This window comes from Porites lutea, chromosome 7 (assembly GCF_958299795.1).
Source record: "Porites lutea chromosome 7, jaPorLute2.1, whole genome shotgun sequence".
Lineage (NCBI taxonomy): Eukaryota > Metazoa > Cnidaria > Anthozoa > Scleractinia > Poritidae > Porites > Porites lutea.
This window is the reverse complement of record NC_133207.1, coordinates 15166725-15184855: the sequence shown is the minus strand read 5'-3', so window position 1 is coordinate 15184855 and position 18131 is coordinate 15166725. Positions and strand designations below refer to the sequence as shown.

Genomic DNA, 18131 nt, shown 5'->3' with positions numbered 1-18131 from the left:
AACAGATAGAAGGAGGATTTCTTGGAACTCTTGCATCTATTGGAATTCCAATGGCAATTAGCCTGATATCTAAAATGTTTGGATCTGGACTACAAGTTGATAGATTTGGATCATCTAATACAGCAAATGTTTACATTCCACATCCTCCTCCACCACCAACACATGGAGAAGGTTATCCCTACTACCCACCACCCTTTATCGGTACTTTGGAAAGCCCAATTGGAATGGGGGTTAAAAAAAAAAAGACCAAATCCAGGGGAAAAGGACTACTACTAGGAAAAAACAGCCCATTCAACTCAATTCCCATTCTCAGCGCCATTTTGTAATGGGGGGAGTGCCTCCCCCCAAAACCCCCCTGCTCACTTCCTTTGTAATGGGGGGAGTGCCTCCCCCCAAAACCCCCCTGCTCACTTCCTTTGTAATGGGGGGAGTGCCTCCCCCCAAAACCCCCCTGCTCACTTCCTTTGTAATTAAACCTCTATCCAACTTTGACCTCATGAAATGGATAAAAAGGCTTGGTATTAAACATTTTAGAGGAATATACAGTAGAGATGGACTACCTAATAAGATAAAAAAAGAATGTGGAATAATCAATCTAGATGATATAACAGGTCCTGGAACACATTGGGTTTGTTATAGAAATATAGACAATGTAGTTGAGTATTTTGATCCATTTGGACTAATAATGCCAAATGAAGCATTAAGATATTTTAATACTTCTGGAAAACAAATAGTTTACTCAATGGATGAAATACAAAATCGAAATACTGTACTTTGCGGATATTGGTGTTTATACTACTTATTTGAGAGACAGAAGGGTAATAGTATTTTAGATGTAATACATAATCCTCATTTTGATGATGACAATAGTGATTTTATAAAAGCATACTTTGGAAGATAAATATAAACATAGAAATAAAAATGGATAAAACATCAGGCTATATATACATAGCAGAAGATAAATATGGAGTATACTATGTAGGTAGATCACCAATACCTGCTCAACAAAGAATAAAGGAATTAAACCATCCAATGAAAGGAAGAGAACCAAAAATAATTCAGCAAGAGCCTTATTACAATTTAACTCACGAAGAAATAAACAATCAAAAAAAAAAACTTATAAAACAACTAAAAAAAGAAAATAAAAAAATTTTAAACAATTTATATCTATTATCCCAATCTCCATTTAGAAAAGTTAAAATTTATACATATCACTTTCCTGATGGTAAAGTATATATTGGATACACAAGTAGAAGTTTACATGAACGACATCAAGATCATAAAAGATGTACGATAAGTCCAGTCCATAAGCGTTTTAAAACCAATGAAGAAGTACTTCCAAAATATGAAGAAACTGTTGAAGTAGATATAGATAGTGATGAAATATATAAAATACAAAGAAAAATCCTAGATAAATATAATACTAAAAAGGAGGACATACTTAATCCAAATTTGTATCTTTATGATTATTAATATAATATTTAATAAATATTATATTTAATATTCTTTTTCTAACTGATTAATATTTTTCTCAATTCTATGAATAACCTTGTAATGATTATTTAGTGTTTCTTTATTACAAAATGCTTTTGAGCAATATTTACAAGGAATACGAATACCTTCCATATACTTATGTAATCTTTTACAAATATAATCATAATCATTGCTTAAAATAAATTTGTAACAATTTATTTTATATCTTTCTTTCATTTCTTTTTGCGCATCTGAAATCTCATAGTAATTAGTTGGAGATTTAAATTCTATACAAAGGCCATTATAATCTTTATGGTAATTAAGTATCATAAGGTCTGGTGTCCCACGCAAATAACCTTTCTTCCAACTGTTTATTCTTTTCTCTGGTGTATCTTGATTTTCCCCAAGTCCTGGCACCATAATAGCATCTGGGTAAAAATTTCTAATTAGGTGGACAACTTTAGAGTGGAGGTCCATCTCATTTTCAATCTTAAACATTTTGTTATTTGGGTTGTCAAACATTTTATAATAGCCGTATTTTCTTATTGAAGGTAGAACTTGAGAGCTAATCCAATGTTTAAACTTTTTAGCTGTTTCTAATTTAGAGGATAATACAAGGGAGTAAAACCCAGATTCATTAATATAAGTGCACATACTACCACTTGGAGCCGCCGTCCACGTTTTGTGGACGCTGGTATGACTTTTAGCCACCGGCCCCGTTTTGGGTCCCCTGGGATGGCGAGTAAATATCTGTTGTTTATCCTCATTTTCAACATGCCGTGATAATGCATCTCTTGTTTTACTATACCCAAGTATCACAGCTACATCCTTTCCGCGAAACCAAACATTTTGCTGTTTATCAATATAAGAATTTAACTCAATTCCTAAATCTTTATTAGTAAACTTCTTCTCCAACATGTTTGTCATTTATATAATAATTTTATTTTTTAAGTAGTTTTTATTCACTATCATCTGGCAAATTCTTTAGTTGCTTAACTTTCTCAACTTTTTTATTTAAATCTTTAACACTCTCAACTATTTCATCAAAACTACAATAAATATCAATAAATCTATAAAGTTTATTTTTTTTATCACCATCTAATGTCAACCAAGAATATTCCTCATTTCGAATTTTCCCCCACATCTCACATTCACCAGCCATTAGTATTCTAGAAAGATCATCATTAGTCTTTCTAAGAGTTTCAAACTCATTTACTATTTTTTTTCTTAATTCTTTCTCAAAATCTTTGAGTGTTTTAACATCCATCTTTTTTTCTATCTCAGAAAAGAATTTGGCTTCCATTTATTATATAAATAGATAATTACCTTTTACAACTTTGTTGAGAGTATTTGATTTCTCACTTATTTCCATAAGTAACTCAAATACTTTTATAAATCTAGTGTCATTTTCCAATCTAGCAAAATCAGCATATTCATAACTCATGTTAAGTACATTATATATCTTTTGAAGTTCACTTTTCAAAAAATTAGATCTAGTAGTCATAATTCGTATATGTATTTTATCTAAACATTATACTAAATGGTAGAATCATATTGCATTGTAGATAAAAGAGTAACTCCTTGCACAGAGCCAAGTGGTTACCAAAAAGATAAAAGAGGTAGAACTCAATTTTTTTGTAGATGTGCAGTTTGTGGAAACAAAAAAGTTAGATATGTGAAAACTGGAACAGCTTCTCAAAGTGGAAGTGGAAAAAAGAGAAAACGAAAGTCAAAAAACTAAACAGCCCGTCTGAAGGGGCGGGCGTCTTTGATACTGTTGTTGGTACAGCGGTTGATGGATTTGTTCATTACGGTTTACCTTGGATGGGTAAGAAAGCAGTTGAAATGGGGCGATATGGAGCAAGTGAGTTAATGTCCAATAAAAATCTTCAGAAGAAAGCTGTAAATTATGGAATCAGTAAACTCACTCCATTTATTCAAGATTCTGTTGGATCAGCCATGGACCAGCTGTCAACCAAAGTTAGACCCAAAAAGAAATATAAAACTGATGGAAGAGGAATAGATATTCACAATGCTATTCTCAAAGTAGCACCAAGTAAAGGTTTTGTTTTACCAGGTCATAATTATACTGGTCCTGGTAATCCTCTTCATAAACAACTACTTCATGATGATGAGGGAAATATATTAGAAATCTACCAACAACCAACAGGGCCAACTGATGCGGTTAGTATGCAACATGATGTGGATTACACAGTTTGTGGAAATAAACCAAAAAGTGAACAAGTAAAATGTAAAAATGAAGCTGATAAAAAAATGGTAAAATCCCTGGATGCAATTCCTTTAAAAGAAAGACAATGGGGCCATTCTATTGCTAGAACTATGATAAATACAAAACAAAAACTTGGAATGGGTTTAAACGCGAGTCGGCGTTGAGTAGTGATTGGTCTCAACAATTAGCCGACGAACTTCACAAACCAATCACAAGAAACTTTCAAAAAAGATCAGTAATCTCAAATGGAATTGATGATATCTGGGCTGCTGATTTAGTTGAAATGCAAAAGTTTAGTAAATGGAATAAAGGGATAAAATATCTCTTGATGGTTATTGATGTGTTTAGCAAGTATGGATGGATAAGGGGATTGAAAGATAAAAAAACTGAAACTGTTAGTAAAGCATTCGATGACATATTCAAAAGTAAACGTAAACCGCAGATGTTATGGACTGATAAAGGTTCCGAATTTATAAGCAAACATTTTAAAGATTTTCTGAAAAGAAAGGGTATCAAGTTGTATCACACTGAAAATGAAGAGAAATCAAGTATTGTTGAGAGATGGAATAAAACAATGAAAAACAGAATGTGGAAAATGTTTACTGTGAATAACAACACTGTTTACTGGGATAAGATAGATAAACTGGTTAATGACTACAATAATTCGAGACACTCTAGCATTAAAATGTCACCTGTTGAAGCAAGTAAAAAGAAAAATGAGCGTAAAGTTTGGTCTAATTTATACGGTGATTTAATTTACACAAAACCTGGTAAATCAAAATTTGTGGTTGGTGATCGTGTTAGAATTTCTAAGTATAAGAGACGAGTATTTGATAAAGGTTACACACCAAACTGGACAGAGGAAGTATTTGTAATTGATAAAGTTTTACCAACAAAACCTATTACATATAGTATTGTTGATTTGATGGGGGAAGAGATAAAGGGTTCTTTTTACAATCAAGAATTACAAAAAGCAAAACAACAAATATTTAGAATAGAAAAAATTATCAGGAGGGATAATAAAAAGAAAATGGCATTAGTAAAATGGATTGGATATCCTGATAAATTTAACTCGTGGGTGAGTTTGAAGGATTTGGTTGATTTTTAATACAAATGTTGTATTAAAAATAAAATCCTATTATTTACTCATTTTCTTCTTTATCAGACAAAACTAAGTCTTCAGCTAATTGAGCTGCCTCTTCAGTATCGCTTTCCTCTTCATCTCCATCTTCCTCTTCAATTGTTAGTAAAGACTCTCTTGGTTTTAATGGTTTGACATAGCACTCATGTACTTTTATTTGCAAAGATGTAACAGTTTTACTTATAAAGATTCCTTCAATTACCAGCGCCAATTTAACATTGCAATAATAGTTTATGTATTTAAAAGGATTTAAATCCTTACCTCCCTTTCCCTTGAACAAAGATAAAATTTTCTTTAATCTTTCCGAGTAAATAAGTTTTGCGTAAAGAACTGGTGCAGACGACTCATCAACTTTTGTTTTCTTTTTTCCTTTCTTGTCTGTGTATTCTATTTGTTTATAGTAAAATGGAGAAGATAGAGTTGATGCTAAATCTGCTCCATATTCATTCTCTAAATATTGCTGAGATAGAGTTGTTACATTATTAATAACATCAAAAAATGCTTTTTCTTTACTACTAGGTTCACTATCTTTAGACCAAAGACATACTGGAATACTATAACCAACTAATTTACCTGTTTCTTGATTTTTCTTTTCATTAACACCAAAAGAGAAAAGAATTGGAGTTTCGATTACCAGTGGTCCTTTTTTTTTATTTGGATATTTGACTTCAATTGGAATACGTTTGTATTTAATCTTGCTATCTTTGACTTTGTACTCTTTGGCTTCATTAAAGATAATATTCTCTGGAGTAAGATTTTCGTAGCTGGACAGTTGCATTTTTATTAATGTTTAGATAATCTTTAAATCATAAATCAATTTTATTTTTTCTGCAGCAAGCTTTTTAGCATTTCTGGTTAATCTCTTAAACTCTGGTCCTTTAATAATTTTTTCGTTTGGAATATAATCAGGATCCTCATTATGTCTATACCCATCATCAACTATAAATTCCAAATCCTCTTTTGTAGGAGTAGTCTCTCTTGACCTTGGTTCCATTTTTTATTAGTTGAATATACTATTTCTTCAAACTTGTAACAAAAATGTTATAAGTTTAAAAATCATCGTCACTATCACTATCTAGTAATATTATATCATAATCTTCATAATCATCTTCATCTTCATCTTCATTTTTTATTTGATTATAAATTTTTTTAAAAATATCATAGAATTCTATAAAACCAGGATAAGGTTTTCCATCAACAAAATACTCATCACTATCACCACCATAAACAAAATCATCACCACAAAAAGCATCATAACGTAGTTTATATAATTCAAAATTTTTATTAATCGAATTTAAATTACAAGTAATATCACTTGGTAAAATAAAATTACTAATATTCTTTAATTTACCTTTTTCTTGTGCTCTTAAAAATCTTTTCATAATATTCTTAATTCCAACAACTGTTTTACTCTCAAATAATCCATGATTTAAAGTATCCAGTTTATTAATCAAATACACAAATTCCTTATTAATCCCTCTTATGTAAAGCCATTCTTTTTTGAAGTCTTTTGCATATTCAGGGATTTTTTTAGAAATATTAGAATTCTCAGAATTGATACTGGCGCAGTTTTTTTGCGTTGCAAAACCCATTTTACTAACTACTCGCGAGGATATCCTTTACAAAGAAATATCAGGTTTGGAGAAAGAATTGGATGAAAACACTGCCCTAAGCGAAACACAAAAATCGCTGCTACAGTCAAAACTTGACAATCTTAGAAGTGAGATGGAAGTAATTATTGAGTATCGTACAAGGGGTGCCATATTACGGTCGAGAACCCGGTGGCATAATGAAGGAGAAAAAAACACAAAATACTTTCTAAATCTAGAAAAACGACACTACAGACAGGGAACAATTAGTCGCTTAAAGAAAAGTGAAAACGACTTTGCAACCACAGATAAGGAAATCCTTCAGGAATGCGAGTCTTTCTTTAAGGATCTTTATTCTTCTAAGTTGAAGACTGACTCGATTCTTCCAGAAACTGACTTCTTTTTCTCAGAGAACGACACCGTTTTAAGCAACGAAGAACGCGATTCCATTGAAGGTTATTTAACTGAATTGGAATGTCTCAATGCTTTGAAAGATATGGAACCAGACAAAAGCCCGGGAACAGATGGCTTGCCTTCTGAATTTTACCAATTTTTTTGGAGTGATGTTTCCAAACCTCTGCTAGAAGCTTTCAATTACGGTTTCGAGATCGGCCAGCTGTCTATATCTCAAAAACGAGGTATAATAAAACTTATTCCCAAAAAGAGTGAAGAACTTTACTACATCAAAAACTGGAGGCCGCTTACTCTCTTAAACTGCGATTATAAGATAGCTACAAAAGCGATTGCAAACCGCCTGAAGACCCATCTCCACAAACTGATAAACAATGACCAGACAGGTTTTTTAAAAGGACGGTTTATAGGAGAGAACATACGTCTACTTGACAGCGTTGTTAATTACACCGCTACTAAAAATATTCCTGGACTTCTACTTTTCCTTGACTTTGAGAAAGCGTTTGACACACTGGAATGGTCTTTTATACAGAAAGCACTTATTTCTTTCGGATTTGGCCCTTCCATTGTCCAATGGTTTAAAACCTTTTATAACAACACTGAAAGCTGTATTATGAACAACGGCTGGGCAAGCAACTTCTTTTCGGTCCACAGGGGTGTCCGCCAAGGCTGTCCTCTCTCTCCTTACCTTTTTATTCTTTCAGCCGAAATTCTGGCCAAAGCAATCCGAAAAAATGCAGACATAAAAGGTTTATTAGTTAAGGATACTGAGATTAAATTAAGTCAATATGCTGACGACACAACTTTAATTCTTGACGGTTCAAAAGTCCCTCTCTGAAGCCCTAAGGATCTTAGAAAGCTTCGAGAAAGTTTCAGGTCTCAGGCTAAACAGTAAAAAGACCGAGGCTCTTTGGATAGGCTCTTGTGCTGGCAAAAGTGAAAAACTGCACCCAGAAAAAGATTTCAACTGGCAAAACACAAAGGTTAAAGTGCTCGGAGTTTGGCTATCAACTGATCCTGAAACTACAATCAAACTTAACTTCGTCGAGAAAATAGAAAAAATGCGGAACTGCTTGGGCTGCTGGTCAGTTCGAAGACTAAGCCTTATCGGGAAAATAACAGTTCTTAAGAGTCTGGTTGCCTCCCAAGTAATTCATCTTTTGTCGCCTCTTCAAACCAATGCTCAAATTATAAAACAATTAAATGATCTCTTTTTGACTTCCTTTGGAACAGTAAAGGCGATAAAATCAAGAGAAACGTTATCACACAAAATTATGGCAACGGAGGTCTTAGAATGATCGACATTTCTTCTTTTAATAAAGCCCTAAAGTCCGTGTGGATAAGAAAGTACCTGGACGAAAGTAACAAGGGGAAATGGAAACTTTTTTTTGACGCTGAGCTCGAAAAACTTGGAGGCCAAACTGTTTTTAGGGGCAACCTTGAAATAAAAGACTCGAAGAAGCTTGCTAACAATCTTAGTCCCTTTCTGAAAGAGATTCTCGAGATATGGTCTGAATTAAACTATCAAGGTTCAATAGAAACGGTAGAGTCCTTCCTCACACAAAGCCTGTGGTATAATTCTTTGATTAGAGTTATGGACAAACCGGTCTACTATAAAAGTTGGTATCAAATGGGCATTTCTCAGGTGAATCAAATCGTTAAGGAACAACCAAGTACTTTCTTGTCACCAACAGAATTTGAAACAAAGTATCATACAAAGGTTTGCCCTTTGACATTCTATGGAATGACATCTACCCTCCGAGAGCTCTGGAAAAATCAAAAACTGCCAAGTGTACCACTAAACTGTAAAGAACAAGAGTCGTTCACATCCGCCTTTTTAAAATCGAAAAAGCCCAGCAGACTAGCTTATCAAAAACTGGTGGAATTAAAATGTAACTATAAAATTTCTAGTCAGGAGAAATGGAGCAAAGTTTTCCCAGAGGCTCGTGATTTAAACTGGCATAACGCATATATGACCGCTTTTAAATGTACCAAAAGCACCAAACTGACTGAATTTCAATTTAGATTCCTTCATCAAACTTTGGCAACAAACGTATCTTTAGTCAAAATGGGATACAAAGATGATATTAGGTGTTCATTTTGCCATGAAGAAGCTGAAAACTTCACGCATCTTTTCTGGTTCTGCAGCAAAATAGAACTTTTCTGGAAACACCTTATTGCCTTTCTAAAGGATCGTAAACTTTTACCCAACGACTATCTCCTTAACAGTCTTGTCGTCTTGGGTCTGATGCCTGATACTTCTAAAAACAAAGCCGCAATTAACTTCGTTCTGTTACTTGCGAGATTCTACATTTGGCTTTGCAGAAGTAAAGGAAATATTCCAACTACTGAAAATTTTAAGCCTTTTTTAAAACAATATAATAAAGAAATTGAACCTTCCCCTCTTTAGTAACCTTTTACCAGTTTGGGGTCTCTCGCTCTTTTTACACTTTCCTTCCTACTAGACATTCCCTTCCTATTTTCCTCGCTTCAACTTTCAAAGTATATAAAGCTAATTTCCGTGAATCAGCAGAGAAAATATCTTTAATCTCTTTTTTCTCCTTTGGGTTAGAACTACAATTAACTAAAATTTGCCATACCTCCCCGCCCCCCCCCTTTTCTTTTTTTCTGTTTTTGTAGCGTATGTAATCCGTAATGTAAGTAGTGCAAGTAGCTGTTTTATATATGTAAAGCGTGGAGTATTGCACTTTTAGTAGTGTAAGCATCTCCTTGTAAGTAAGTATTGCAAGTTTTGTATTGTAAGTAGAGTATAGTATTGTTAGTAGCGTAAGTATCTCACTTTGTAAATAATTTTTTTTTTTTTTTTTGTAAGTAGAGTATAGTTCTGTTAGTAGCGTAAGTATCATACATTGTTTGTAAGTAAGTATTGTAAGTAAGTACCTTGCAATTGAAAATAAAAATTAAAAAAAAAAAAAAAAAAAAAAAAAAAAAGAAGATACGCACGACGGACTTTTAAGGATTTCCACGGAAAAAGAAAGTATTTTTAAAGTTCTTAGCCTTTTCCGATGAAAGCCACGCTCGAATACAGCAGCATGATCGATAAATTTGATTTGTAGATTTATACAGGTGCACTGTAATAGTCATGCGAAAATAGCCATTTTACACGGATTTAGGGAAAGAATTCTTTTGGAGATTACTTTAGTTCGGACAGTTGATTTGAAACACGCGAAAAATCTTTCCAAAACACCTACTGAGTTAACAAAATTTTTAAAGTGTATCCCTAGTGAGTAAGAATAATTAAAAAAGTGTATCTTGCGGGATGAATCCACGCATTTCTCTCAGTTTTTGGCTGGGGCCGGCTCGTGTCGGGAACTTTTTGTCGTTGTGCCTCTTGGTAACTCCAGACCTTGCTGTTTTACACTTGGATAAAGTTCTGGTACTTTTCTGTCGTAATACGGTTAAGATGCATGGCTTTGTTGAAAACCTGTAAGCTCATCGGATCGGTTTAACTCTCGTCATCTGAGTTGTTCAGTTGACAGATGTCTAAGGCTCGTTCAACTTACCTCTTTTGGTTCACGTTTAATTGTTCCCTTGCTCTTTTTATATAACCTATGTTAAGGCGGATTTTTTCAGATTCGTTTGGACGTGCTGGTTGATCAGCAAACGCACAGAATAAAAGAAAGGGCTTTCCCTGGTGTATGTCTCAGTGATTCGAGGACCTTTGAATCTTTGAACGAAAGTAGGTTTCTTGTGGGGGTAAAATTATTCACATGCATGTACAGTGAAAAAAAAAAAAAAAAGATCAAAGTTAAGCTGAAAAACTGAATTCAGGGATTGAGTAAGACAAGATTTTAAGACAGACTGTTTGCTGCAATGATATATTCATCAGTTTTCACCAAGATTTTCGAGGATTTCTCATCAAAATCCTTCAGTCAAAATCAATAACTGATACAACAGTCTTTCCATGTTTGTTTAATAACATGAACGAAATTCAAGCTCTTTGAGCTGACTTAGCATGAATAAAATATGAACACATCATAATTTGCCATGTGTCAATGTAAAACAAAGTAGCATTTTAAAAGGAGTTTTCCTGTTTCTTCTCGCTTTTAATTAACAGGCAATAAATTAAGCAGTCATTTCATGTGCCGTTCCATAATCTCCTGAACTCCTTACAAGTGTTGCAAGTGTTGAAATGAAGTTTGTTGTGGTCCTTGTTGCTGTTCTGTTTTTCACCAGCTTCCGCTCTTGCCGAGCTGCAGAAAATGTCGCTGGAAACCAAGTAAGTTTACCCCTCATTCCTTAACACCCGATGCTTCCTAAAGCTTTTTACTTCTGTTTATTTGATGAGCAGTTAACATGAAAAGTGCGGTTTCCGCTCCACATTCGTAGTGAGACTTTAGTAACCAGTTCATTTCTCTACTGCGAAACAAAAATTTGGATTAAAATCGATAACCACAGTTCTTACTGACTAAATCCAGTGTTTTACTTTTCATGTTTTAACAAAAATTGTCGATTTTGTTTAATATGAAGTTATTTCGTTGGCTTCCTAGAAGGTTTGTGCAACTCCAGGAAATCCGATTAATATCAACGTGGGGCAACATGGAGACGCAGTTAAGGTAACTGAGATTTTCATTGTACATGTCATTCAGGTCAGTTTTTTCCCGAAGTTGTGATTTTAAAAAGTTCTTAATGCTTTGCTCATGCTCAGTTTGACCATTGTCTTAGCGAGGTAATAGCCGCTCCACATTCTCCTATACTAATTCCACTGAAACAAATCGAACATACCGATGAACCACAAAACAATTATTGAGCTCGTCGTTTCACAAAAGATCATGATTTGTCAGTATTTCGCAGTTCAGTTGTTTGTCTCTGTCTTCGAAAGGCAAATTGTATGAGTCTGCTCTTAACAATTATCAATTTCAGTTCCCTCTCTATTTAAACCGTCTATTTCCTATGTCGGCGTTTATCATTTCTTGAGTCGCATTTCAGCTGGTATAAATATTATTCTTAATTTATAGACGTTTTAGTGTCAGACGTGCAATCGCTTTTTTTCAATTCCCCTTACATATTTGACTACATATACGGGTATATTCTGACTCGATTGAAATTCTTAATCAACGCTGGCTTGGTTGAATATGAGGAAAACCCACTGGAACATTTCTTGTATTTTTTAGGGTGGAAAGGGCGATAAAGGCAGTAAAGGGGACCCTGGAATGAAAGGTGCAAAAGGGGATGCAGGAAAGTCTGCACCCTGCAATTGCAAGTTACAGGTGAGATATTCCTTTGATGATTTTACAATATAATGATACATGATAAAAGAGAGCAATTGGTTCGTATACACGCTAAAAAACTGAAAGCGATGGAATCGAACTCAAGAAGTCAGAAAATGTATTAATTTTGCGAGCTTAGTAAAATAAAAATAGCAAACGTAAAGCGGAAGAAGAAATAATGAATACCAAGTGCAAAAAATGAATCCGTGCATGTTCGTTGTCATATCGCCGTGAAAAGTATTAAATAGTGAAGCGAAAAATTTTAAACAAGGAAGTTCCTTTTCGAATCTCGAATTTCAGAGTTCCTTTGGACTTCAGGGATTCAGTTTATGCCGAAATTTAACCTTTTGTAGTCAGGGAAATCGCAAGGTTCTGAAGTATTACCTCAGTGGAGAGGAGTATCGACATTTCTAAAAGAACAGTGAGAATTCCGCCTCTAACTGAATAATTAGGCCCCCATTCAGTGTTTTAACCACTTCCATGGTAAATGAGTCATCAGCTTTTATGTTTTGTCATTTAAAGTCGGATTTCAGATTTATTTATCTTACTGTATGCTCTTTATCCCCTCTTCAAGGATCCAAACAAACCGTCGGCTCACATTGAAGGTGCTAATAAAGGAGATGTCACTTACCAAGCCAACAAAGGTATCAGTTATGATGGCGATTTCTTTGTTTATGGAAGCTATTATTTTGATTTTGTCAGTGTCCATATTCTCAAGATGATATGAGTTGCATGCGGACACTCATCAGTTATCGGGTTACTGGTCAGGCAATGAGTGACATGTTGATAATTTGATGGTAACTTTTCACATGAATTTAAATAATAAAAAGCAATTTTCCAAAGCACAAAATAAATGAATTTACTCCTTTTTGGAATTTCATCATTCGTCGAGTAACTCTAATATCCTGCAACAAAACGCGGCTTTCTATACAGCTTTCATTTATTTTATCATGTTACTCGCCTTCCACTTGTTTCATCATTAATATACCCGCTCAATTTGAGTCACCCAACGTCGAACTTATTGGAATGTTTTATGGTTCTGCAGTAATCAAAGACTGGACTCTAAGTGCTCCCTACAGCCATCTCGCAGGCGGTATGAAGTATAAAGACGGAAAACTTACTGTACCCATCCCTGGACGTTATTACATTTACCAACAAATTTACTGGCGTGGCTACAGAGGAAAGCCTATCAGAATTTCTATCCTTCTGAACAATAAAGTGATCGCCATGGCTCATCCACCAGTAAACGCGTTGCGAAGGGACGAGTTTACGATTTCCACAGGCGGAGTGTTTTATCTTAAAGCTGGTGACGTCATTACCGTAGTAGCCGGGGGTCCTGGGATAGCCTACATGTACACTCACCACAGCTTCTATGGCGCGTTCTTGATTTGAAATGCACCATGAAGGATATTTTCTAAGCACACGAGTGGTTTTTTGGTAGTTTTAGCCTCTTTTCTTGATCCATTGTGTCAAAATTAAATAAAGTGTTGGGACAACCTTTCAGCTGAATTCAGAGAGCTTGGCATTAAGTGTTTTCTTCTTTTTTGCGTCGTTAGTATATAAGGGGTTTTGCGTATCCCAAACCCCTTTTTGCTATTTTTTCTCGTTTTCATTCCCATTGTAACCTACATCATGGGTGGGGGTAATCACTAGAATTTTCTTAGCTTACTGCAGGCACAGTAGGTAGGGAAGGAGCGGGGACTGGGGAGAGAGAAACAAGCGATTCCTCACCCATTCCTCACCTCTTCATTTCGCGCCACTCTCTACTCTCCTAATTAGCCTGAACAGGCTAAAGAGATAGCTAAAAAACGGTGTGTTCTTGTTTACTCTTCTCCTACCCCAATTCGACCTTTCTTTGCCCAGTCTTTCTTTGCTTTCAAAATCGAAGATGGCGACTGCGGGAAAATTCTGAAAATCCTTAAATAACAATGAGCCCGCGAGACTGAGCACCCCATCCAAACCCTTGGTTTCGGTAAAACCGCTGGACACCAACCTGGTTCAGGGACCCGTTTCTCGAAAGTCCCGGTAACTTTTCGGGCCTGAAATCAAATATTCAAATCGAAATATAAAGAATAAGAGCGCGGGTCCTGGCTAGCAAAATACTCTTTGGATCAATTTATGTTTTATGCTAGATGCAAAACTATTGAACTCGATCTTTAACGTAAACGGAGACAGCTTACCGGGCCCGTTAATTATCGGGACTTTCGAGAAACGGGCCCCTGGTCATTGTTATCTAAGGTCTTCGAAAATTCTAAGCTCTCGCTCACCAGAAAAATACGCCTGTCGACTACGGGATAGTACATATTGCATATAATAATTGCAACCTTTCGTGTGTTTGTTTCCTTGTTAACTCTTTGTCAAGTATAATAGGAGTTAGAGAATTTTAAGATAAAGCGGATTTAGTGTCTAGACTCAAGGGTACAAGAATTCATAAAATTACCCATTGGCTCTTTCATATCCGCTCGGAACGAGGTCGAACAAAAGTAATCTATTGGTACAGGATAATCGCCTTCTGATTGGTAGTTTTAAGCTAAGCGACAAGGCAGCCATGCTGGTGCACAAACTAATAACTTTTTTTTCGCAAAATTTGCTTCAAAAGTTGTGTTACGGTAAACAACGTCGTTGTAAGAATCTCAAGTTCAGGAAAAAAAGGGCTAGGAATGAACAAATAAATGTTATGTCACGACACAAGTAATACCTCAATTCAGTTCGCGCTAGCGGGAATCCCATATTGCAAGAAGGTCACTAAACCTGGAAAAAAACCCTCGAAATCGACAGTTCATTATGCTTGACTTGATGACACTTGATTATTGGGGTAGATTCGGCGGCCTTGTACGATGGTTTGTCGGTAAGTAATAGGCCCCTTTGCAGCAAGTCATTCACGCAGCACAAAACCGCCATGCTCCTGGGGAGCAAAAGGCGCACTGGGACAGGACAAATAAAGGAAACTACCATTTTAAATGATGTGAGCTTTTTGTTTTGTTTGTGCCAGTACATCCCTTGTTCTCCAGTATGGCGATTTTGTACCACACGAATGACTAACTACAAAGGGCCTCTTCAAGATAAACTGTCCCCAACTAAAGGTGAGCTATTCCTATAAACTGTACCTTGCCCAAAATGGAAGCGAATACGAACCTGTCCATCATTCTTTGTCCAAAACTTGAGTTCAGCTGCTTTGGCATCAACAGGAACCGCTCCTGGTACACAGAGGGGGAAAATGGACAATATTCAATAGGGTTAGTAGAATTTGGGACAGGGGTAGAGAACGTGTACGAGCACAGAACAGCATTTGACACACTGGAGCCAATCAGAAGCCCAGGTTTGGCACACATGCTACATCACTCACCAGCAACAGAAGCCCTGTACTTGATTTCTGGTTTAACGACTTGGACGACATTTGGAAATAGAGCGGCGCATACAACCCCCAACACAAGCTTTTGGTTCTTCGAATTCGCGTTCATCTAGAAGAGGAAAGGTAAACATTACCTTCGACTGGGTTCGTATCTACAGTTTACGATTATAACTTCTTCTACAAGAAGAAAGACCGCGAATATATTTTATTACTGACGTATTCACTGCCGCCGTCTTTGTAGTTGCGTTAACTTCTTGGTGGTCAAATGTCTGAAATCGAAGCTAGAAATGCCTGCTTAGGTTGCATCTCCCCAATAACCGCAAAAACTCTGCTCTATTTGTCACATCACAAGCTTTAGCCCTACACGACGCGAGTGTAGCACACCCCACCCCTCCCATAGACTTACTACGTCCCCCGTCGCAGCTAACACGCCGTCTCCAGTCCTTGGTGCCAGTCTTCCCATTTTTCTGGCCGTGAGATCATCTTTGATGAAACCAATATCACATAACAACTCAGCGTACTGACATTTCAGGCTCGCGATCATCTGAAAAAAGATAAATCATTATAAATCCATCTTTTTATTTTTACCCTACAGCACACTTGCGACATTGCTGATTCTAGCGGTATGCTAAGTCTCCTTCGCCCGGGAGCGGGGGGGGGGGGGGGGGGGGGGGAGAAGGGGAGGGGACTCCCATAAATTTCGGATAGGTGTGTACCACCCACGGTCTTAAACCCTGACCCTATTTAAGGAAGAGAAAAACGAAAATTGACATCCCATTTAAGAATTAAACCCGAAAACTGCCAACATATTCAAGGGAAAAACAAAACCTAAAAATTTAATGATAACAAACGACCGCCACTAACCACCACTCATTAAATCGCTTTTCTAATACTGCTTCTCATCTAACTGGGAATTTACGAACTTGAACCTCAACTGATACAATTTAGATACCCTTCTAAGGATCACACCAGAAACGCAATACTAACAATGGCAAAAATGATACCCTATTTAAGGTTCGAGACCGTGAAAAACCCTACCCTATAGGGTGGCACATCCCTATATAGCTCATATATGGGAGTGCCCCTCGGGCTCCTTTTCAGCCGTTCTTTGGGTCGTCACGCAACGCTCTTCTCCACAAACAGCTGCTGAGAATCGAACCACATTCCTTTTCCCCTTGTGGGGAGGAGTGTTGCGTGACGATCCAAAGAATGGCTGCTAATGCAGGACGCGTGACATTTGTGAATCTACTAACTTTCTTTTCTCTTCTTTTCCCTGGGTGAGTGGACAGAGCACCCACCCGAACCTCGGGGTTGATAAGTTCAAATTCGGTCAAGAACTCAAGACTTTTGTCCTTGTCCCAAGATCGTAGCCTGAATTCAGTTACTCTTTTTGTTATCTACGTTTCGAGTATGATTCATTTAGAATGAAATTAATGACAGATCTTTCTAACCTTAAGTGTTTTCATGGAGAGAAAATTTGTTCGACAAAAGTGATACCCGGCAGCCATTCCACGTTCCATGACCTCAACCCAGCTCTGTAAACAAACACATGAAGCAAGAATGATATTTACAATAAAATTTGGCACTGGGCCCCTCAATAGACCTATTCGGCTAACTGAATGTTGTACCCAGTTCAAATCTCTCGGGGATAAGATTCTTTGTGTATTGTATTTGTATTATAATGTAGCATTCACATTTAAATGATATGGAAATTCCTGAAACAATACGTTTTATTCCCAAAGGGTTTGAATTGGGTACAACATTGAGTTTGCCGAATAGGTCTATTCGAGAGGCTATGACAGATGGAAGGCAAACTAAGACTTTCTGTAGACTAAAAGTGATCTATTCGTCGACCCTAGTGTAATGCTCGTAAGAAGTCTCTTGGTGTTCAGGTCTGCATAGCCATTTTTTGGCTACTGGACCGCCAAGCTTGTCCCCAGCGTCTTCTCGTTTTCCGCCGCCATATTGGAAAACGAGAGGACCCTGGGGACGAGGTTGCTAGACCGTAAGACCGCACTGTCTTCGTTTCGTCCCCACACGTCTCTCTTTCTATGCGCAAAGGACGGCGGGACGGTGAAAGTTAGCGAGATGTCACTTCACTTGTCTTTCTGCCACATTTCCATGATATCTTACACTTGCTTCTTTCCAGTCATTCGCCTCGTCGCGCGACCCCGGAAGCGCGTGTGGATGAGGCTTATTTGTGTGGCAAGCGAACGAAAGCGAAGAGGAAAGCGGGTAATTCGCCAACTTTCGCATTACCCATGACACTTTGTTCGACCCAACCCCCCCCCCTTTCCCCTCCCCCCACCCCCCCCCCCCCAAAAAAAAATGCATAAAATGTAATACTGTAATACCGAGGAGAAATTGAAAAAAAATTCTTATACAAAATTTGGGGGGTAAAAAAGGTGCATTAATCGATATGAGTTGTATGAAAATGGCGAATGGGTGATCGAGTGTAGCCTGCTACCCGGGGTGTACTGTCTCGCAAAATGTTTCACCACAACAAACACTTTCTAAGAGGATGACACAACCAGAAGCTCGAGAGTAGAGGCCAGTCTCCTGACCATCTCTTCGTATTTGTACCTTGTAGCTATTCAACAAGGTCAGATGATCACTGTTGCCGACAGCCATTTCTTGTCTCTTCTTATCCGCTTCCTCTCTCTTGTCAAACGGGCAGACTATAATTTGAAACACCACGCATATT

General features: G+C 36.8%; 2 protein-coding genes across 2 annotated transcripts in view; one reads left to right on the top strand and one right to left on the bottom strand.

The window, feature by feature from the left end:
• LOC140942796 (putative ATP-dependent RNA helicase DHX57) overlaps positions 1 to 18131 on the bottom strand; it is a gene marked incomplete in the record, with an annotated part of 56935 nt that overhangs the window by 23893 nt on the left and 14911 nt on the right. The window contains 5 exon segments of the mRNA XM_073391802.1: positions 15211 to 15272; positions 15422 to 15536; positions 15834 to 15971; positions 16879 to 16962; positions 18011 to 18098. Coding sequence (XP_073247903.1) covers positions 15211 to 15272; positions 15422 to 15536; positions 15834 to 15971; positions 16879 to 16962; positions 18011 to 18098 — 487 coding nt within the window.
• Positions 10988 to 13577, top strand: LOC140942797 (uncharacterized). Its single transcript, XM_073391803.1, has 5 exons — positions 10988 to 11084; positions 11356 to 11421; positions 11980 to 12075; positions 12650 to 12719; positions 13121 to 13577. The coding sequence occupies exons 1-5, from the start codon at positions 10998 to 11000 to the stop codon at positions 13465 to 13467; spliced, it is 666 nt and encodes a 221-aa protein (XP_073247904.1). The 5' UTR covers positions 10988 to 10997; the 3' UTR covers positions 13468 to 13577.

What these genes read in the sequence shown, in the direction of transcription:
- LOC140942797 (XM_073391803.1), top strand. Translation starts at nt 10,998, where the DNA reads ATGAAGTTTGTTGTGGTCCTTGTTGCTGTTCTGTTTTTCACCAGCTTC. An exon ending in AAAATGTCGCTGGAAACCAA is followed by an intron (nt 11,085 to 11,355) that starts GTAAGTTTACCC and finishes TTGGCTTCCTAG; the next exon opens with AAGGTTTGTGCAACTCCAGG. An exon ending in CACTTACCAAGCCAACAAAG is followed by an intron (nt 12,720 to 13,120) that starts GTATCAGTTATG and finishes ATGGTTCTGCAG; the next exon opens with TAATCAAAGACTGGACTCTA.